Source organism: Rhyacophila brunnea, unplaced genomic scaffold (assembly GCF_057557595.1).
Source record: "Rhyacophila brunnea isolate RB1 unplaced genomic scaffold, BYU_Rbru_1.0 scaffold_6, whole genome shotgun sequence".
NCBI lineage: Eukaryota > Metazoa > Arthropoda > Insecta > Trichoptera > Rhyacophilidae > Rhyacophila > Rhyacophila brunnea.
Window position 1 is genome coordinate 34,073,991 of NW_028233276.1, and position 16,406 is coordinate 34,090,396.

The 16,406-nt window shown below is 34.8% G+C and overlaps 1 protein-coding gene across 1 annotated transcript; it reads left to right on the plus strand.

Annotated features, from left to right (window-relative positions):
- Positions 1–3,748: 3,748 nt before the first annotated feature.
- RpS27 (ribosomal protein S27) lies at positions 3,749–14,492 on the plus strand. The gene is made up of 3 exons (XM_085956501.1): positions 3,749–3,784; positions 4,174–4,393; positions 14,344–14,492. The coding sequence occupies exons 1-3, from the start codon at positions 3,779–3,781 to the stop codon at positions 14,370–14,372; spliced, it is 255 nt and encodes an 84-aa protein (XP_085812627.1). The 5' UTR covers positions 3,749–3,778; the 3' UTR covers positions 14,373–14,492.
- The last annotated feature ends 1,914 nt before the right edge of the window (positions 14,493–16,406 follow it).

Consider the following 16,406-nt stretch of genomic DNA (forward strand, 5'->3'; position numbering starts at 1 on the left):
GAACGATAACCTTACGGTTGAATCTTAGATAACTGAATGACGATGTTGCTTTCTTCTACTGAGTGTTTTATATTGATTCGATACAATAGAAAATGTTGCTATCAACTACTTGAATATTTTTGATAATCATGCTTATGAGGTTTATTGTGCAATGCATGATTCGTTTCGTAAATTATAAACAATTGATTTTAATTTGAACAATTATGCAGTTTTAATAATTGAGCAAGATTGATTTTCATACAAACAGCTTTTGTGCATATCATAGTAAACCTATATAGCATTATTTCTTAATTTGCGATATTATTGATTAATTGAATTATTATATTATTTTGCTAAATTAGCTTTCTGTTGAAATTTGATTGACTCACATAAATCGCTTGTTTTGCAATTTTAACAATATTATGTTGCAATATACATTGTAGTTATAAATTAATGGTTTCCTGCCAAGTCATGCTGGATGGTAGGTGGTACCCTACAATTGTTCTAATGACGAGTACCCCTATTCCAGCAGTCGTGTGTATTGTTAATGCTAAATTTAGCACACGCAAAATATTATCATAGTAATAAAATATTAACAAACATTTTTGAAGCTGCAAATGCTGAATTTCATGTAAACAGCTGGTGTCGAAATATTTAAAACCTCTTAAAGAGACTTCATCTTAGTCTACATCTGCTCCTTAGTCAGAGCATACGGACATCATTCGGTGTCCCAAAAATCCCTGTCCCTTGCCATTCATCTTGCTTCACTAAGTGAAAACTCAAAATAAAGCTGTGATGAAAATTGAATTGAAGCAAGCCAAACCTCGCCAACAAGATTTTGTATCTTCTATCTGTGTTTTCCCTCAATGTTTTCATTTAATCAATTATTGATAAACTGCTGGTATAGCTGGGTGACTGGGTTGGAATCTCGCAGCTGTAAATTTGTAGGGTTGAATAACCTACCTAGCTGCATAAATACTTAGTAGTCACAATATAGAAATTGAAACAATAAGTGTTTACGAAATAAAGTCACATTGTACAACAATTGACACAAATTCGTTTTCCCAAGTCACCTGAACCCAACAGAATTGTGTAACATAATATCCAGCACGTACGAGTTGACCCTGAGGAGAGATCCTTTATAACTAATCGATATGAACACACCTCAGTTCGACGCCCCAGCGTTCGAGTCAAGCATGTATTTCATTGTTATTGCAAAATACTAAATAAACAAAGAAAAACCGTTGCATTTTTCCACAGCTGTTATATATATATATATATATATATATATATATATATATATATATATATACGTGAGCTTGAATATGAAACACCACTCGTTCATAGCAAATTCATAACAATTGTCAATTTATGGTTTGAATAAAAATGTATTTCTCGACCACACGCAATCCTCCTTGAGTCTTGATCATTACACCTCTCCTACCCACTTCCTTATTCAATTCCCATAAATTCAAAAGAAGTGTTTGGATCCAGAGTAGAGATGGGAAAACTGGTCGATTTTGAAGACTAAGTATACTTACTACCAGTATAAAAAAATACTTAGTATATAAACTTGTTCCAAAATACTTACTAGTATTTGGAATACTATATAGATCGTTTGGCGTGCGTATGCGACAAAAGTTTCATACTAAACTAAAACTAAAACCAACTCCATATTATTAGTATTTGATAATACGTATCGGCTCAGGGAACTCAGACTGTGTATCGGCTTCAATATAATCGCTAAAAATACACTGAGCTCCGCTTGTCGAAAAGTCCCATTTGTTATAAAATTTTAAATTTATGAGTTGTTTTTCTGTTAGGTTACAATATTATTGTTAACAAAAATGAATAACAGTGATTTTTTTAATTTTAAACATGTTTTGAGCGGTATATAACAAGCCTAAGCCTGTGCGTCATCCCACCACTGTGTTGCGACATAAAATTTATGACCTATTATTATTCATACATTCGAACGCAATATACTAATAAATTAAAATATACCTATATTCAAGTGCTATTTCGTTTGTTCGCATTTAATGTTAATAGTGTTGAAAGTCTACCGACTGGCGAGTGCACAGAACAGCGACTCGCGAGATATCATCACAAGTTTTTTTGAATAAGTTTATTGGGCCACAAATACTTAGTATGGGTAGTTTCATCCGAAACTTGAGTACACAAACTGGTGACAGTATTTCCAACTCACCTCTAATCCAGAGTGTGTAATCATAATCAATGAGTTAAGTAAATGGCTAACAAAGAATCATTGTGAGGTAAAAACCATTCAGATAGCCGGGCATACCTTATAATCAGCGTATAGTACAATAATTTATCATTTTTAGATTCCATGAAGATATTGAAACAGATGAAGCTTTTAGCAAAACGCAATCTCCAAAAAAGAAGCATACTATTCAAAATACACAGAAGCTTCATGATTTCTATGTCCGTAATAAGGAAGAGTTATTTAACGAATATTTGCACAGGTATTGTCATTTAGCTTTTTAAGTGAAAAACGATTAAGGTAACATGCATGAAAAAAGTATATTCCTTCATAAAATCCGGCAATGAAACATTCAAGGGTCGCTTCTCCCAAATCATCCATATACGACATTACTCATTTTGAGTATGTATGCCATAAATGAATATGCATTCATTGCAGGAAGTATGTGTGATCTAGGTATTCATACAAATTATATGTAACCCTGGACCTAATATAGGTAACGAAAATTACATTGATTCGAAAACATTATTTTCTTCATTTTTAATAGATATTAAGATGTCATTACTATAACTAAAATGATAGTAGATAGACATACCTAATAATAATATATACTTATGTCTTTTTTCAGGCGTGCTCTTCGAGAGAAAATCATTCCCAAATATTTTAAACCGTCATAGAAAATGAATTTCTACTTCGAGTAACAAAACTCTACAGCTTCTGATGTTTAGCTAAATTATGTACCTACCTACCATATATTATATTATTGTGAATGAAAAATCCCAATATTTTAATAATAACTTATATTCTCTACTAATAAAAATATGAGTTTAATTAAAGCAACCAAGGTATATGAGTGAAAACATTTTTTTCCTAAATAATTGGCCGATTCATGACACCGACAACGTAACCCATAGATAATATACGTAAACGTAACCAGTGATTATCTGTCAAAATTTATTATAGACAATAATATCAACAGTGAAAAATAATGTCCCAAGTAATTACCACACAACACAATATTATTTTCACGAAAGCGAAAACTTGAATAAAATGTCCGTGATTTTTTCTTTTCAAAAAGATTATTGAGATAATTCCTATGATATATAGATATAAAAACATTTTCATGGGCCAGCAAACCAGATTGATGCTAAAAATAACGTAGGTAGGTAACTTTCATCAGCGTCATAAACTTTACAATTATTAATAATTTCCTTCGAGGTGAAATTTTACAAAACTTTAGCTTATTTTTTTAATTTAGAATTTGCTTAGGATGCATTGTCATATACAATTATGTACCTTTAGCGACATATTTTATATTTAAAAAAACATTTTCAGTTCTCCAAACTTTTCATTTGAAAATAATAAATACAATTTGCTTAAAATTTAAAAAATAACAAAAAAGAAAAAAGCAATTCACAGGAAACTACCTATCAATAAATAATTTGTACCTTTTGAATAAAATTATTAGATTTGTAGCATAGTGGACATGGCAACAAATTATTGAATTTAGTTATATAGCGACTTGTCTGTGACTTTTATTGATACTTCCTTTTCCGTTTCTGCAACTGAGCTGAAACCATGCCGGTCAGTGTTGACTTTTAACTTTTTATTCGAAAAATGGCTATTTCACTCGTTTTCAATGTATTATTTGCTCGGGAAAATTGAAATCCATACCGATACTTTTTATTTTAAAACTGTTTGTCCAGCCGCGCGATCTGCGAACCGCCTCAGACTGACATGTATTTCTTATCTTTACACATGGCAGTTTTTGACATGCCTCATGTACTTGTGTTTTAAAAGCAGTAAATTTGAGATTTTGTGCAACGATATTGTACTTTTTCAATCGAAATGTGTTCAATAATTTAGATATTCATAGTTTTTTCGTCGTTTCCCCGCAGTGCTTGTGATTTGTTTATCATAACCTCGGGACAGTTGGATTGCAAATTGTGATGAAATTTTTATTTCGCTTTCAGCTCGCCGTAGATCTTTTGCACCCTTCACCCGCCGCGGAGAAGAGGCGCCATAAATTAAAAAGGCTTGTGCAGCACCCGAATTCGTATTTCATGGATGTCAAATGCCCAGGATGTTACAAAATAACGACAGTGTTTAGCCACGCACAGACTGCAGTAGAATGCCCTGGTTGCTCATCAATCTTATGCCAGCCCACAGGAGGAAGAGCGAGATTAACAGAAGGTATGAACAGTGCCCTTTTAATATTTACGATTCCCTATTTCGAATTCTGTTTTATAATATTCTTTCTAAAACCACATCTTGTTTTCGCCATTAGATGCTCTTAGCATTTCACTACCTATATCATAATAATATGAAAGAATACAATATTATATCGTCACTGTTCTGGCAGAAGAGACTAATTCGAAAAAATGACATATTGGGTTAGTTATACCAAAATGTTCCTTATTTCAAACTTTACCGTCTGGAAACCTTTTTAATAAATAAACAATCTTTATTTTAAAGTCATCCTTTTTACGATTACTTAATATACTCACATGATATAAAGTCAAATTACTCAGAACTAGTATTCTCCAGTTAGTGTGTTCTGCCAGAACAGAGACGATATATTGTGTGTTAATGGAAGAAAACATGGCTGGGCTGTTACTGAATGTTCATAGATATTGGTAATGCTTTCAATTATTACAACAGATTAAGCAACAACCTAAACGGCCCAAAACTAAACACAAACTACAGTTGGTTGTGTTTTGGTTTGGTAAAAACGATATGGATTAAGTACTATAAAATTACTGTTTTGTCTTTTGTATTTCGGGTTTGATTCTGTCTGACTGGCGCCTTTAATTAGTATTGAAATTCTTTTGCACAAGTGTATAACAACCAAAACAATTTTTTTGTTTAATTTCACAATATTGTGACATTGAGAAATGTATGTCAACATTTTGTGAAATCACAGTTCATCTCAATATTCACCGATGACACTAGCATACATCATACAAATTTGCACTCTTTATTGTGTATTCCACGCTTCGAAATGGAAAACATTGCCATTTGTAAATTGAATGTTTTGAACAATGTTTACACCTGGATGTACTATGTACATGTCAGTCTAATCTAATGCTAAGTACCCACGCATGTTTTTGTTAGATGGTTTCGTTTGATCGAACATGTTGACTTGGAAGTATGCTCGTCATTGCGTCCACACGTTCGACACAAGACGCTCAGTCGAAGCGCTACATATTGAGACATGCTCAAATGAATTTCTGTCGAACTTTATCGCATCGAGCTGTTCACTCGATATTGAACAAAAAGAGCATCTAGCGAGTTGGTACACACGTTGAGACATGTTTGAATGGGCATAAAACCATCGAGTAAGATCATGCATAGCTTAATACTCTGTTAACACATTCATAGATTTACTGTGCACAGTAAGAAAATGTATGTGGAAACATGTATTATCCTACAGATGGCAAGATTGCGTGCATGAATCAAACAAGTTTGGAAACTTCTGAATTGTGCTGATTTTTTACGCGCAAGTAAGATCTGTACCTGGGCAGTAGATCGATAATGGCGTACCTGCCGGTAAAGCCGCGTTGACACGGTCCAAGTACGATCCAAATAGACTTGGATAGGAATAATTAGTATGATGTCTCATCCAAGTGACAGCTTCATACTATTTATTCCTATCCAAGTCAACTTGGACCGTGTCAACGCGGCTTAAATAAATCAACTACTCATTTGAGGTTCACCGATTTTCAATACCTCCTGTCAAATAGTTAAAGTATAAAATGACAACATCACGTCTCGCTTACTCTTGAAGAATGAGATTGGAGAGACAGTCAGCACTTTTACGTGTATACAGTTTTGTCATGATAGTTTAAAATAATCACTATTGCCAACAGTAATTCCATGTATGTGTACAGGCGCTATAAGCTTATAATATTATTGCATAACATTGTGAAATTTAACACCAGCTGATTAAACAATCTAATCTTGAATATCTTGTTTACAGTATTATTTATTAGATACAGAATCTCAACTTATTGTTATCATCTTTTGAAATGAACTGTCATGTGTCGCTGAGTTTCAAAATCCGCTATAACACTTTTTTGAAATAATTAACCCTTAACACTCGAGTGCCGCCATATCGGCGGCATTAGAAGTTTCCCGTATTACTCGAGTGCCGCCGTAGCGGCGGCATCGCCTATAAAGTCATTTTTTGTAATATTTTCAGAAATTTTTATAATGCGATTTCAATCAAGTTAGAATGAATAATAATAGGTTATTACATTTATCTGAGAAAGAAGTCGGCAAAAGAATACTGCGTGCCTAATTTCAACATAGTATTTTTATCGGAATCTTCTCTTTTTTTATTCGTAGGTCGTCGCTTGCAAGCAATGTTTTTTTGTCACATAAATTTTATTTATTGAACGTTCCCAGACTAGAGTGAAGTGTTTGTCACGCATGATTTTGAAGTGTGTTTATATTTTTTATTGGTTCTCGCTTGCGCAGGGGCGTCTCGTATAGTTTACAGTTTTATATTTGAATACTGTTTTTGATGACAATACTTACTAGTATATTATGCCGATTCGGAACCTATATAATGTGAAATACTCTAATGAGTCAAATGAAAATTATTACGTATCGATTTATTATTTTTTGAGAAATCTTTTGATAATGTGTACCGCACTGGGAATGAGTTGTTATGAGCCCGAAACTAATTTAGGAAATTTACGAGACAGCCGCTTATATTACAAGTGTATTTGAAGGCAATTCATTTGTATCATATTTACAGTCATAATGGACGATTACACTTTATAGCCAGTTCTCTACATACCGCTATTTCATTACGATTCTGTGATAAGCCAGGATTACATATTGGAGATTGCTTTGTGAAATACCACACAATCAAGAATTATAAATAAACTAAAAATAAGTACAGTATATTCATTATAAATTTATTTTACAGAATAAAAAAAAAAAAAATTTTTTACATTTTTTTCACCAATTAAATGTTTTATATTGAAATTATGCTTTGTGCGGGAAAAAGTCTCGAGTGGGTGGTATGTACCTATAAAAAAAATTTCGAGTGGAAAAGGTTAAGATATATATATCGTTAGATTCGTTATTAAAATCTCTACATGAAAATTTTATCGCCTCTTTCAAAAGCCGCTACGATTAACTGTCATTTATGAAACAAAATCAATGTGTCTATCAAATCCCGCTATAACACTACTGAAACATTCAAAAATCTTTTTAGTTCAAAAAGTTTTTGTTGATTTTCTCAACATAATGAAAAAGTGTTATAGCGAGTTTTGAAACCTTATACACATACGAAGTGTGCTCGTCATAATACCCCGTTTGCGAATGCATGGTCCATAACAAGAAAATGCATCTTGTACGATAATAAGTGTGAACACGTATTATCGTACAAGTTAAAGATTGCATGCATGGATCAGAAAAGTTCAGTAGAACGATAGTGGCGAACCTGCCGGAAGAAATGCGAACTACACCGCGCAGAACATTTTAACGTTCACCGTTACTGTTACACCATACAACAATTATGTAATCGAGTGGCAACACAGGTTTGCTTTCCGCAGCTAGCTAGCTTCATTTGTATTTATATTATATAGTTAACACAGTACAGGAGGACCTCGACTTTCGCACATAATTGGTTCCTGAAAAGGTGTGCGAATGTTGAATGTTCGAAAGTAGAGGGAAGTAAAAAAAATTAAATTGTGGGTATTTTGAAATATTTATTTATCAAGTAAATATAAGATGTTTAAGAGACATGTTTAAGTGGGGTTTGCGGGTGTTTCCCTTAAAAAGTTATCAAGAGTTAACTCTTTGCCACTCTTCTTTTTCTTATTTTAAATGGTAAATCGTTAACTTTACAATATTGCTAAACTGCTGGCACGAAATGTAAAGTGAACCAATCTTTTAATATTAACGCAGTAAACCCAGGCTTTTTTATTTGATTACTGGAAGCAATTCTTTATCCTTCCCTTTCAATGCTCGGGGATTTTCTGGTTGATAAATTAACATTGGCATCAATTTTAAATCACCAGCCAAGTTTCCACCAAGAAGCAATGTCAATCGGTTTTTAGAAGGTTTATGCCCAGGGGCAACTGATTCTTCCTTAGATAAGAATGTACGACTAGGCATTTTTTTCCAAAATAAAGCTGTGTCATCTACATTAAATATTTGGCTAGAAGAATATTCTCCATCTTCAATAATTTTGGATAATGAGGAAATAAATTCTTTTGCAGCATCTTTATCCGCATCAGCCGATTTTCCAGTGAATTTAATATAAACCAACCGTTACTTGCTTGAAAAATCGTGTTAGAATCTTCTTTTTCTAGCCTTCCAATCTTTGTAGAAACTAAGAGCCTTCGCTTGAATAATTGAATTATTCAGAGGGACATCTTTTTGATGTTGGTCATCGATCCATGATGACAAATATTTTTCCATTTCATCCATAACTATGCCATGTCCTTTGGAAACAACCTTTAACCGCCCTACCTCTTAGTTATTTTCCAAGAAATGGGTAAAAAAAGTCACCTTTTTTTACCTTTGTAATACGAAAACAATATTAGTCCTCATCCATATCTGACAATATTTTGTTGAAATAGATGCATTTACAATAGATTAGATTAGATTCATTTTATCAGGGGTTGCAAACTAGTGGTGTAGCAGTAAAAATATTTTGAAAATATTATTTTATTTGTGTAAAAATTATACCTAAAAGGGATTACAGAAATATATGAAGCATATATTTTATTTTTCCTTAGTGTGTTACATCAGGGGTTGGAAACTTGTAGTGTAGTAATAAAAATATTTTGAAAACAATATATTACTTTTGTAAAAATTATACGTATAAGGGTTTATAGAAATATATATATAGAGAAAAGAACCTCACCTGGGTTAGGAAGCAGACAGGAGTACGCGATATAATAGACGTCTCCAAACAGTTGAAATGGAGATGGGCGGGGCACATTGCTCGCCGAAAGGACGGGCGCTGGACAAATGCCGTCATCCAGTGGTACCCAAAGGGCACGAAATGGCCATAGGATCGCCCTAAAAGCCGCTGGATTGACGAACTGATAAAATTCGGCGGAAATACGTGGCAGCGATTTTTTTTTTGGGTTTATTTCTTATTTTGGTGGGTGGTTCTTTGCTTTGGGTGGGATTTTATTTCAGTATTTCATGTTTGATTGATAACGACACAGGACCGAGAGAGTTGGAAGAAGCTTGGGGAGGCCTTCATGATGCAGTGGATTGACCCGGCTGATGATACAGTATAGAATATTTTAAAAAATTTTCTTAGTGTGATATATCTTGAAGCATGGGATACACAGGCCCACATTACAGTCGGGGCAATAATATCTCGTTTCTCTCCTCACTTTTTTCCCTTTATCATCCGTTTTGGAACAGCAAACAACACAGCGTTTCGTTGCATTTGCTTTACTTTGCGTTGGCGGGATTGTATCAATAAAATGTCTCTCAGTAAGACGTAATGGGTTTGGAGTTGTGGATGGTCTTCCTCCTTTCGCTGAAAATTCTGGCGAGTGATATTTTTCTAAGTATTGATGAATTACTTTCACCCTAAATTTCGAATTACTTCCTTTTCCCCCGCTTTTTTTTATATAAAACAAATGCGTTCCACAAAGCTTGTTCGAGCAAATGGAAAAACATTTTTTTGTAATATTTCTTACCCTGTTTCCGCGTAACAGGGCAGATTGCCAAATGTTGATCAACGCGGTCAACGCCTCCCATAGTAAAATTGTAGTCATTTGCCACAGTAGGACGTTGTTTACCCTGGCCTACATCTATCATGGTGCAACTATGGATAGTGGAAAGGAAAAATACATCATTTTTGTCCCTCCATCTCATCACCATCAACTTTCCTTTTCTGTAGGCTTTAGTATACCCTCTAGTTACCTTCTTTGGAAATGAAATATTTTTTGGTACACCTTTACGCCTAAATCTTAGAGTCCCGTATGTGTCAGTTTTATTTGAAGTGAGTATCTCGGCTAATTCCGGCGATGTATAAAAATTGTCCGTGGTAAGACAGTAGCCCTTGTTCAGCAATGGTTTCATTAGGCTCATAACTACTTGGGATAGCCCTTGTTCAGCAATGGTTTCATTAGGCTCATAACTACTTGGGATGTAACAGGGAGGTTTCGATATTGTTGATCAAAGAGAGTATTTTTTCCAGTGTAGATTATTGTGGACCATATGTATCCAGACGACGATTCGCACAGCATATATGTTTTTATACCAAATCTGGATCTTTTGAGGGGTATGTATTGTATCCACCCTAGTTTCCCCTTGTACAGCATAAGGCTCTCGTCAATTGCTACATTTTTTTCTGGTATGTAACCTTCCTGGAATTTTGTTTGAAGATATTGATAGACAGGCCAAATTTTATTTAGTTTGGGATTGGGGTGTGAAGATTCATCATATTCGGAATTATTACTAAAGTGAAGAAACTTTTTTATCAGTATAAATCTCCTATATGACAGTGTTCGAGCAAAAAATGGCGTAAGAAATACAGGATTTTTAGACCAATACATTTTTTCTTCTGGTTTCTTTACTATGCTTTGGACTAAAATTATGACAAAAAAGATTCTCATTTCATTTTCTGTAGTCGGATGCCATAAACTTATGAGGCTGCTGGATGAATGTGGTGTTGTACTGATAAATTGCTCAGCAAATATGTTAGTTTGCTCCACGATCAACTTCAAAAGATTTTCATCAAAGAAGAAATTGAAGAATTCGAATTCCTCCTTATAGTTGTTCATAAATTCGGGAACGCCAGATTTTTCCGTAAATTGAAACGGCTGCTGCGAAATGTCGTTTTCCGGATTTATGTCAACCCACTCCTGAGAACTTGTAGGAATGTCTTCTTCGACATCGCTTACATCGTCTTGCGAAGACGAAGAGTTGTCATCTATTGTGGTATCACTCCCGGAGGTGCTAATATTCTCATATTCACTCTCACTAGACATGTTTTACTGACTAAAAAAGTTCACTGGTAAAATAAATGGGTTCAAAGTCACCAATAAAAAATAAATATCAATATACACACACAAAAAGTAAGTCAGTATAGTATTCACATAAAAATAAATGTCATTATTCATACAAAAAACAAATAAAACTGTACAGGAAACAAAAAACGCGCTTCAAAATAATTACGCACTAAAACGCATGTACCGCGCCCCTGACTTGTAGTACTAAGTTGAATGAACCTTACGAAATGTCTCCAAACGACCGCGCGCGTCGACTAACCTTGAAGAATTAACTGAGTATGTGAATTGTATGTATGTATAAACCCATAAGCGTATCACGTTCGTTTTGTAGACATCGAGATGTATTTTTTTCTAAAGCGCGAACGTGATACGGGTTAGCGCGCCAGGGCTACGTCACAGAGCGCGTATCGCGTACGTTCAAAGAGGTCGGGCGGTTAAAGATAATACCACAATTTTGAACGTATTCCTTAATTTTATTTTTATTTTTCAAAATTGAACATATCGTAGTAGACCTGTTTGTATCATACGAACGTCCGATTGAAGCAAAAGATTCACCGCAATCAGAACGTCATGTGAATTTTATAAGTCCTTGATTTCTTTTTGTTCGTATCAACACTGCAGGTTTTCCGTTTCTCACTCATGTTTATAAATTTTTAGGGTGAAATATTTCAAATGAAGAAAATTAGCAAAACGCACAACATCACACGCCCGCACGCGCTCCTGCGCAAGACTAAACCTATCCTAGCTTACTCACAAGCAAAGTGACGGGTGCGAGCAGGATGCAAGTGACGCAAGAAATGCACTTGCCTGTGAGCGAGCGAGAAGGGGATATCTTAACCCCACGGCCAGCGCGACGTTTTAAAAAAAAACGATTTTTTTTTGAAATGTGCGAAATAGCGAATTGTGCGAAAGTCGAACGTTCGTAAGTCGAGGTCCGCCTGTATTTGACATTTATTATGAAAAGGGATCTAATGATCTACCTAGGTAATATTTTGCAAGAATGCAGAATGCTTCCAGTTACATATTTATCCATGGGACATATTGCGCTTTTTATGACATCTTTAGGGCTTGCGCAGACAGAGCGCGGTCAGGCGGTCTGCGTTCCGCGTTCGGAGTTCGGCGTTCTTTGTACTGTATGGACTTCATACTGTATGGGTACACAGCCGGCGGTCAGACCGCGCCGGTCAATTGGAACGCTAGAGTTCTATGCCCGGAATTACAAAGAACGCTGTACCTCCCGTCCAGTCCCGTCATAGGAATTTGAGCAGTCACACAACATAGAGCGAAACCACACGGGGGAGTGAGTACGCAACAGTGGTGCTTTCTCACTTCCACTCGCAGTCGGAATATAGCGGTCTCGCATTATGCAGCGCCTGTGTCACAACGACGTTTGTATACAATTGGAACGCTTATTGTTGACCGCCACCTGTCTGCTGTCCCTGAACGTTAGCGGTCAACGGTCGGTTGAACGCAGAACTCCGACCGCTCTCTGTCTGCGCAAGCCCTTAGTGAATAATTACTGAATGTACTAAATACAATCGAAATACAGGAGCATTGCACCTAGACTGTGAGTATAGATTCAAATCTTTGATGTACGTGTTTTGTAAACGTACAATTACTATTTCTAAAGCTCAAATGCTCTGCAGAATCTACAAAATTAATGAGGCTGAGGATTGAATGTTTTGTACACACTCAATCAACACTTATTTGTAATGATAATTATTATAATTAACTTATTTACAATTTGTATTTCAAATTATCATTAATACATACATAATATCTGCATGAGAACAAACCGAGGAAGCCCAAAATTAGTATAGAGGTATTTTGACTATTTCTTCCGAGATAAAGCTCGTGCTAAGATAACCGATACCCTTTGATGATCCGGGATTTCTAGATATTTTTTGACCTTAAGTGGAAGGTATGGATCTGACAAACATGGTTCCAACAAGACTGCACCAAATGCTATATAAACATCCTAGGAAACTATGGAGTTACTGAGAGTGTTCAAAGATCATCAGTTCTTGGTGAAGAACCCTTGACTATATAATTGAAATATCGGCGACACCTGTCAGTTAGGAATTTAGGGTTCCTTGTCCAGCTGGACCCTAATATATTGCTTTCTCTTCTGATAAATAGCTATGCCACTGTCGGCGTATCTCAATTTGGAGAACTATTTCATTTCTCGATTGTTCGGTCAATCTGTTGAACTAATTCTGAAATGCTTTTCTCCGTGTGCTGTAGAAATTGAAGATATCTGGCGAAAGAACACATCACCGGCAAACTTTTATAATCGGAATTTGATGCCATTTACCAAATGATGCAGCATTTAATTAACTAATTTTTTTCTTTTTTTGAACTGTTAATTTTAATGCAATACAAATTTTGATCGAATCAAATAGTATGTATTGTACGCATTAAATTAGGATACATTTAGCATCATGTCATAATGTAGACATTCAATGCTCAAGCCCAATATAGGTTTTCAAGCAATCATTATCGATTACAACTGTATAAGATAAGTTGGTTGCAATAGTGATTGATTCCAATTCAGAAGATAAACTAGTACCTGTCAATTTAAGTGGCAGTTTTGGTGGTCATCAGCATATCATGTCACTTCATATGTCAACTGGATTGATCGACTGTCAGATTAAGATCTCTCTCACTGATACAATGTATTTCTGCCAAAATGAATCATAAAAATAGAATAACTGAAATACAAAATGACGATATTTGAAAGACAAAAAATATAATTTATGAGGTATATCAATCAGCTTGACGCATCAATATCAGTAGCTGTCAAATAAATAAGATGGCCGGCCGCCGGAAACAAACTCGTGCCTCTAGCGGTAAAGTCAATAACCAGTTATGGTTACATCAATTAAAGCATATGTAAAACATTCTCATTCAACACAAGCTGGTTTGAATAATAGCTACTTGAACTTTTCTTTTGAAAATCCATTATAAATAAAGTTATTTCATAAGCCTGTTTTGAATGTATCATAAATTTATTCGCTGTTGAATATCTAGTTATTCATATGAAATGAATTTCATGGTTTTTTTGTTTTTGATACCATGTCAATAATTAATTGTTTTGTTTCCAAATGCAATGTGTAATATGTATTGTTTTTATCATTTTTTCAGGATGCTCCTTCAGGAGAAAGCAACACTAACCAGCTTAGCTTGTCCCGGAGAGGAGGCCGTCTGTGTGGAATGGTGATAATATATAATATTGTATGACCGATTTTCTTTACATGTTTATGTTAATAAATAAAGGCTAATTCAAAGGGAAATTGTTTTTAATAATCTGTTTACCCACCCGTTCATGGAGAAATTATCATCGTTTATTGATCCAAGTAAGCTAGATAAATCCAATATGTCTGCAATAAGTAACATGTAGATTTGGACTCATTATATTATTCTACTACCTTATAATTAATATAGTTACTTTGCATATAGTGTCTTTTCACAACAGTTATGTTAATACCAATACTTCGAAGAAATTTATTTAATTCAATTTAACAGGATACAGCCGCTGTCTTATGACTCATTCAGACGTATTCTTACAGACCTGTTACAGATATTATAAACGCAACATATTCGAGATGTATGTTCCTTACACACTACGCACGAAGTAGAAAAAAAATAAAAGCGTCTGCACATGGTTATGGCATCCAGCCACATATTCTTACCTTTACGCTTTTTAGTGTCATCCCTAAAGTTTGACAATACTCTTTATATTGGTAAATACATACTTGATTTTCGATGTCAATACAGAACTGGATGTGATCAAGAATTTTCTACATATTTATTATTCATGAGATGCGATTTATAAATTCTTACAGATTTCTCTAGAAAGAAATATATGAAAAAGAAAACAAAAAATACTGTATTTTAGAGTACAGAACTGCTACCTGCAAGAATAGAACTACCGGAAAGCATTCATGGGGAATTAGCAGCTATGTATTTCAGTCTGCTGCATGCAACCTCATATACATATTATCAGTGAACCCCACAATACTAAGCCAAACCCTGCGTGTAAGAGTTCAGATGCACGGCACTGCAGTTGCAGTGTGTCGATGCAGGTCATCCTTGATTCCCTCGCCCTATGACAGACAATGCCAACAATATTCATAATATCAGTAACTACATAGTTATAATACCTCAGACAGTGCTGTGGAAGGATTAGAAAAATTGAGTATTTTGAAGTCAACCAACCAATCACAAAAGTCTAGTGTGTAGTAAAATAATTTGTTACAACAAACCAACCATAGAAATATCAATTTTGACAGTTAATCATAAAATATTAGTTTTTAATTCAATAATTAGTCACTCATATTATGGACATTTTTTATTTTACCCGAATTGGGTTGTCCGCCTGTGGTGTTACTATTAAATACTATGTACATACTCCTAAACCTTAACAACAATGATTATATCGAAAGACTACAAGGAATCAGTGGCAGCCCGTGGATAAAATATTTGGGGTTCTGCAGTTGATGAAAAATAAAAAAAATGTTTGTATTATATTTTACTATTGACATCAAAATTAAATATAAATTATTCATTATAGCTATATTTCTTTCCTCGCTGTAGCGGACGTGCTTAAGTGCGATGCAGAAACGGCAGAAGTATATTCGTCTATGGGCGAAATACTGAAATCGGACTGTCTGACCCGCAGTACTGATTAAGCTTGCTGCTGCAAACCCCGCTCGCCACGCCCCCCTTTGTCAACTCGAGCAAATTCTATCAGAAATGGTACTGTGCAAAATCAAGTACCTACTGCGGTGTATGATAATAATATTATTGGACATTGGATGTATCAGTGCGAGGGCAAACTTATCACACGCTTAAATAATGATAATTTGCAAGGAATGTATGCTGGCCATTCATCTAACCCGCCTGGTCATTGCTCAAATCAAATGTAAAAACTGAGTTGCCAATCTGCAATGACTCGGCTTCAGAGACAATTTCAATATTTAAATTAAGTTCATATAAGCCCACTCCTGACAATTCCAATTGGAAATATTGACAATGGTTTTGTTTTGTGGATATGAAGATGCAATGTTGAAAATGAAAAATTTGAGGTATTCAAAGATGTGTATGTGTAGTGTCCTATCTTTGTGGCATGCAGTAATTTAACATAAAATATGTGCCAAAGGATGATGCATTTAATCTAATTAACTTATTACCACACAGCAGTATTC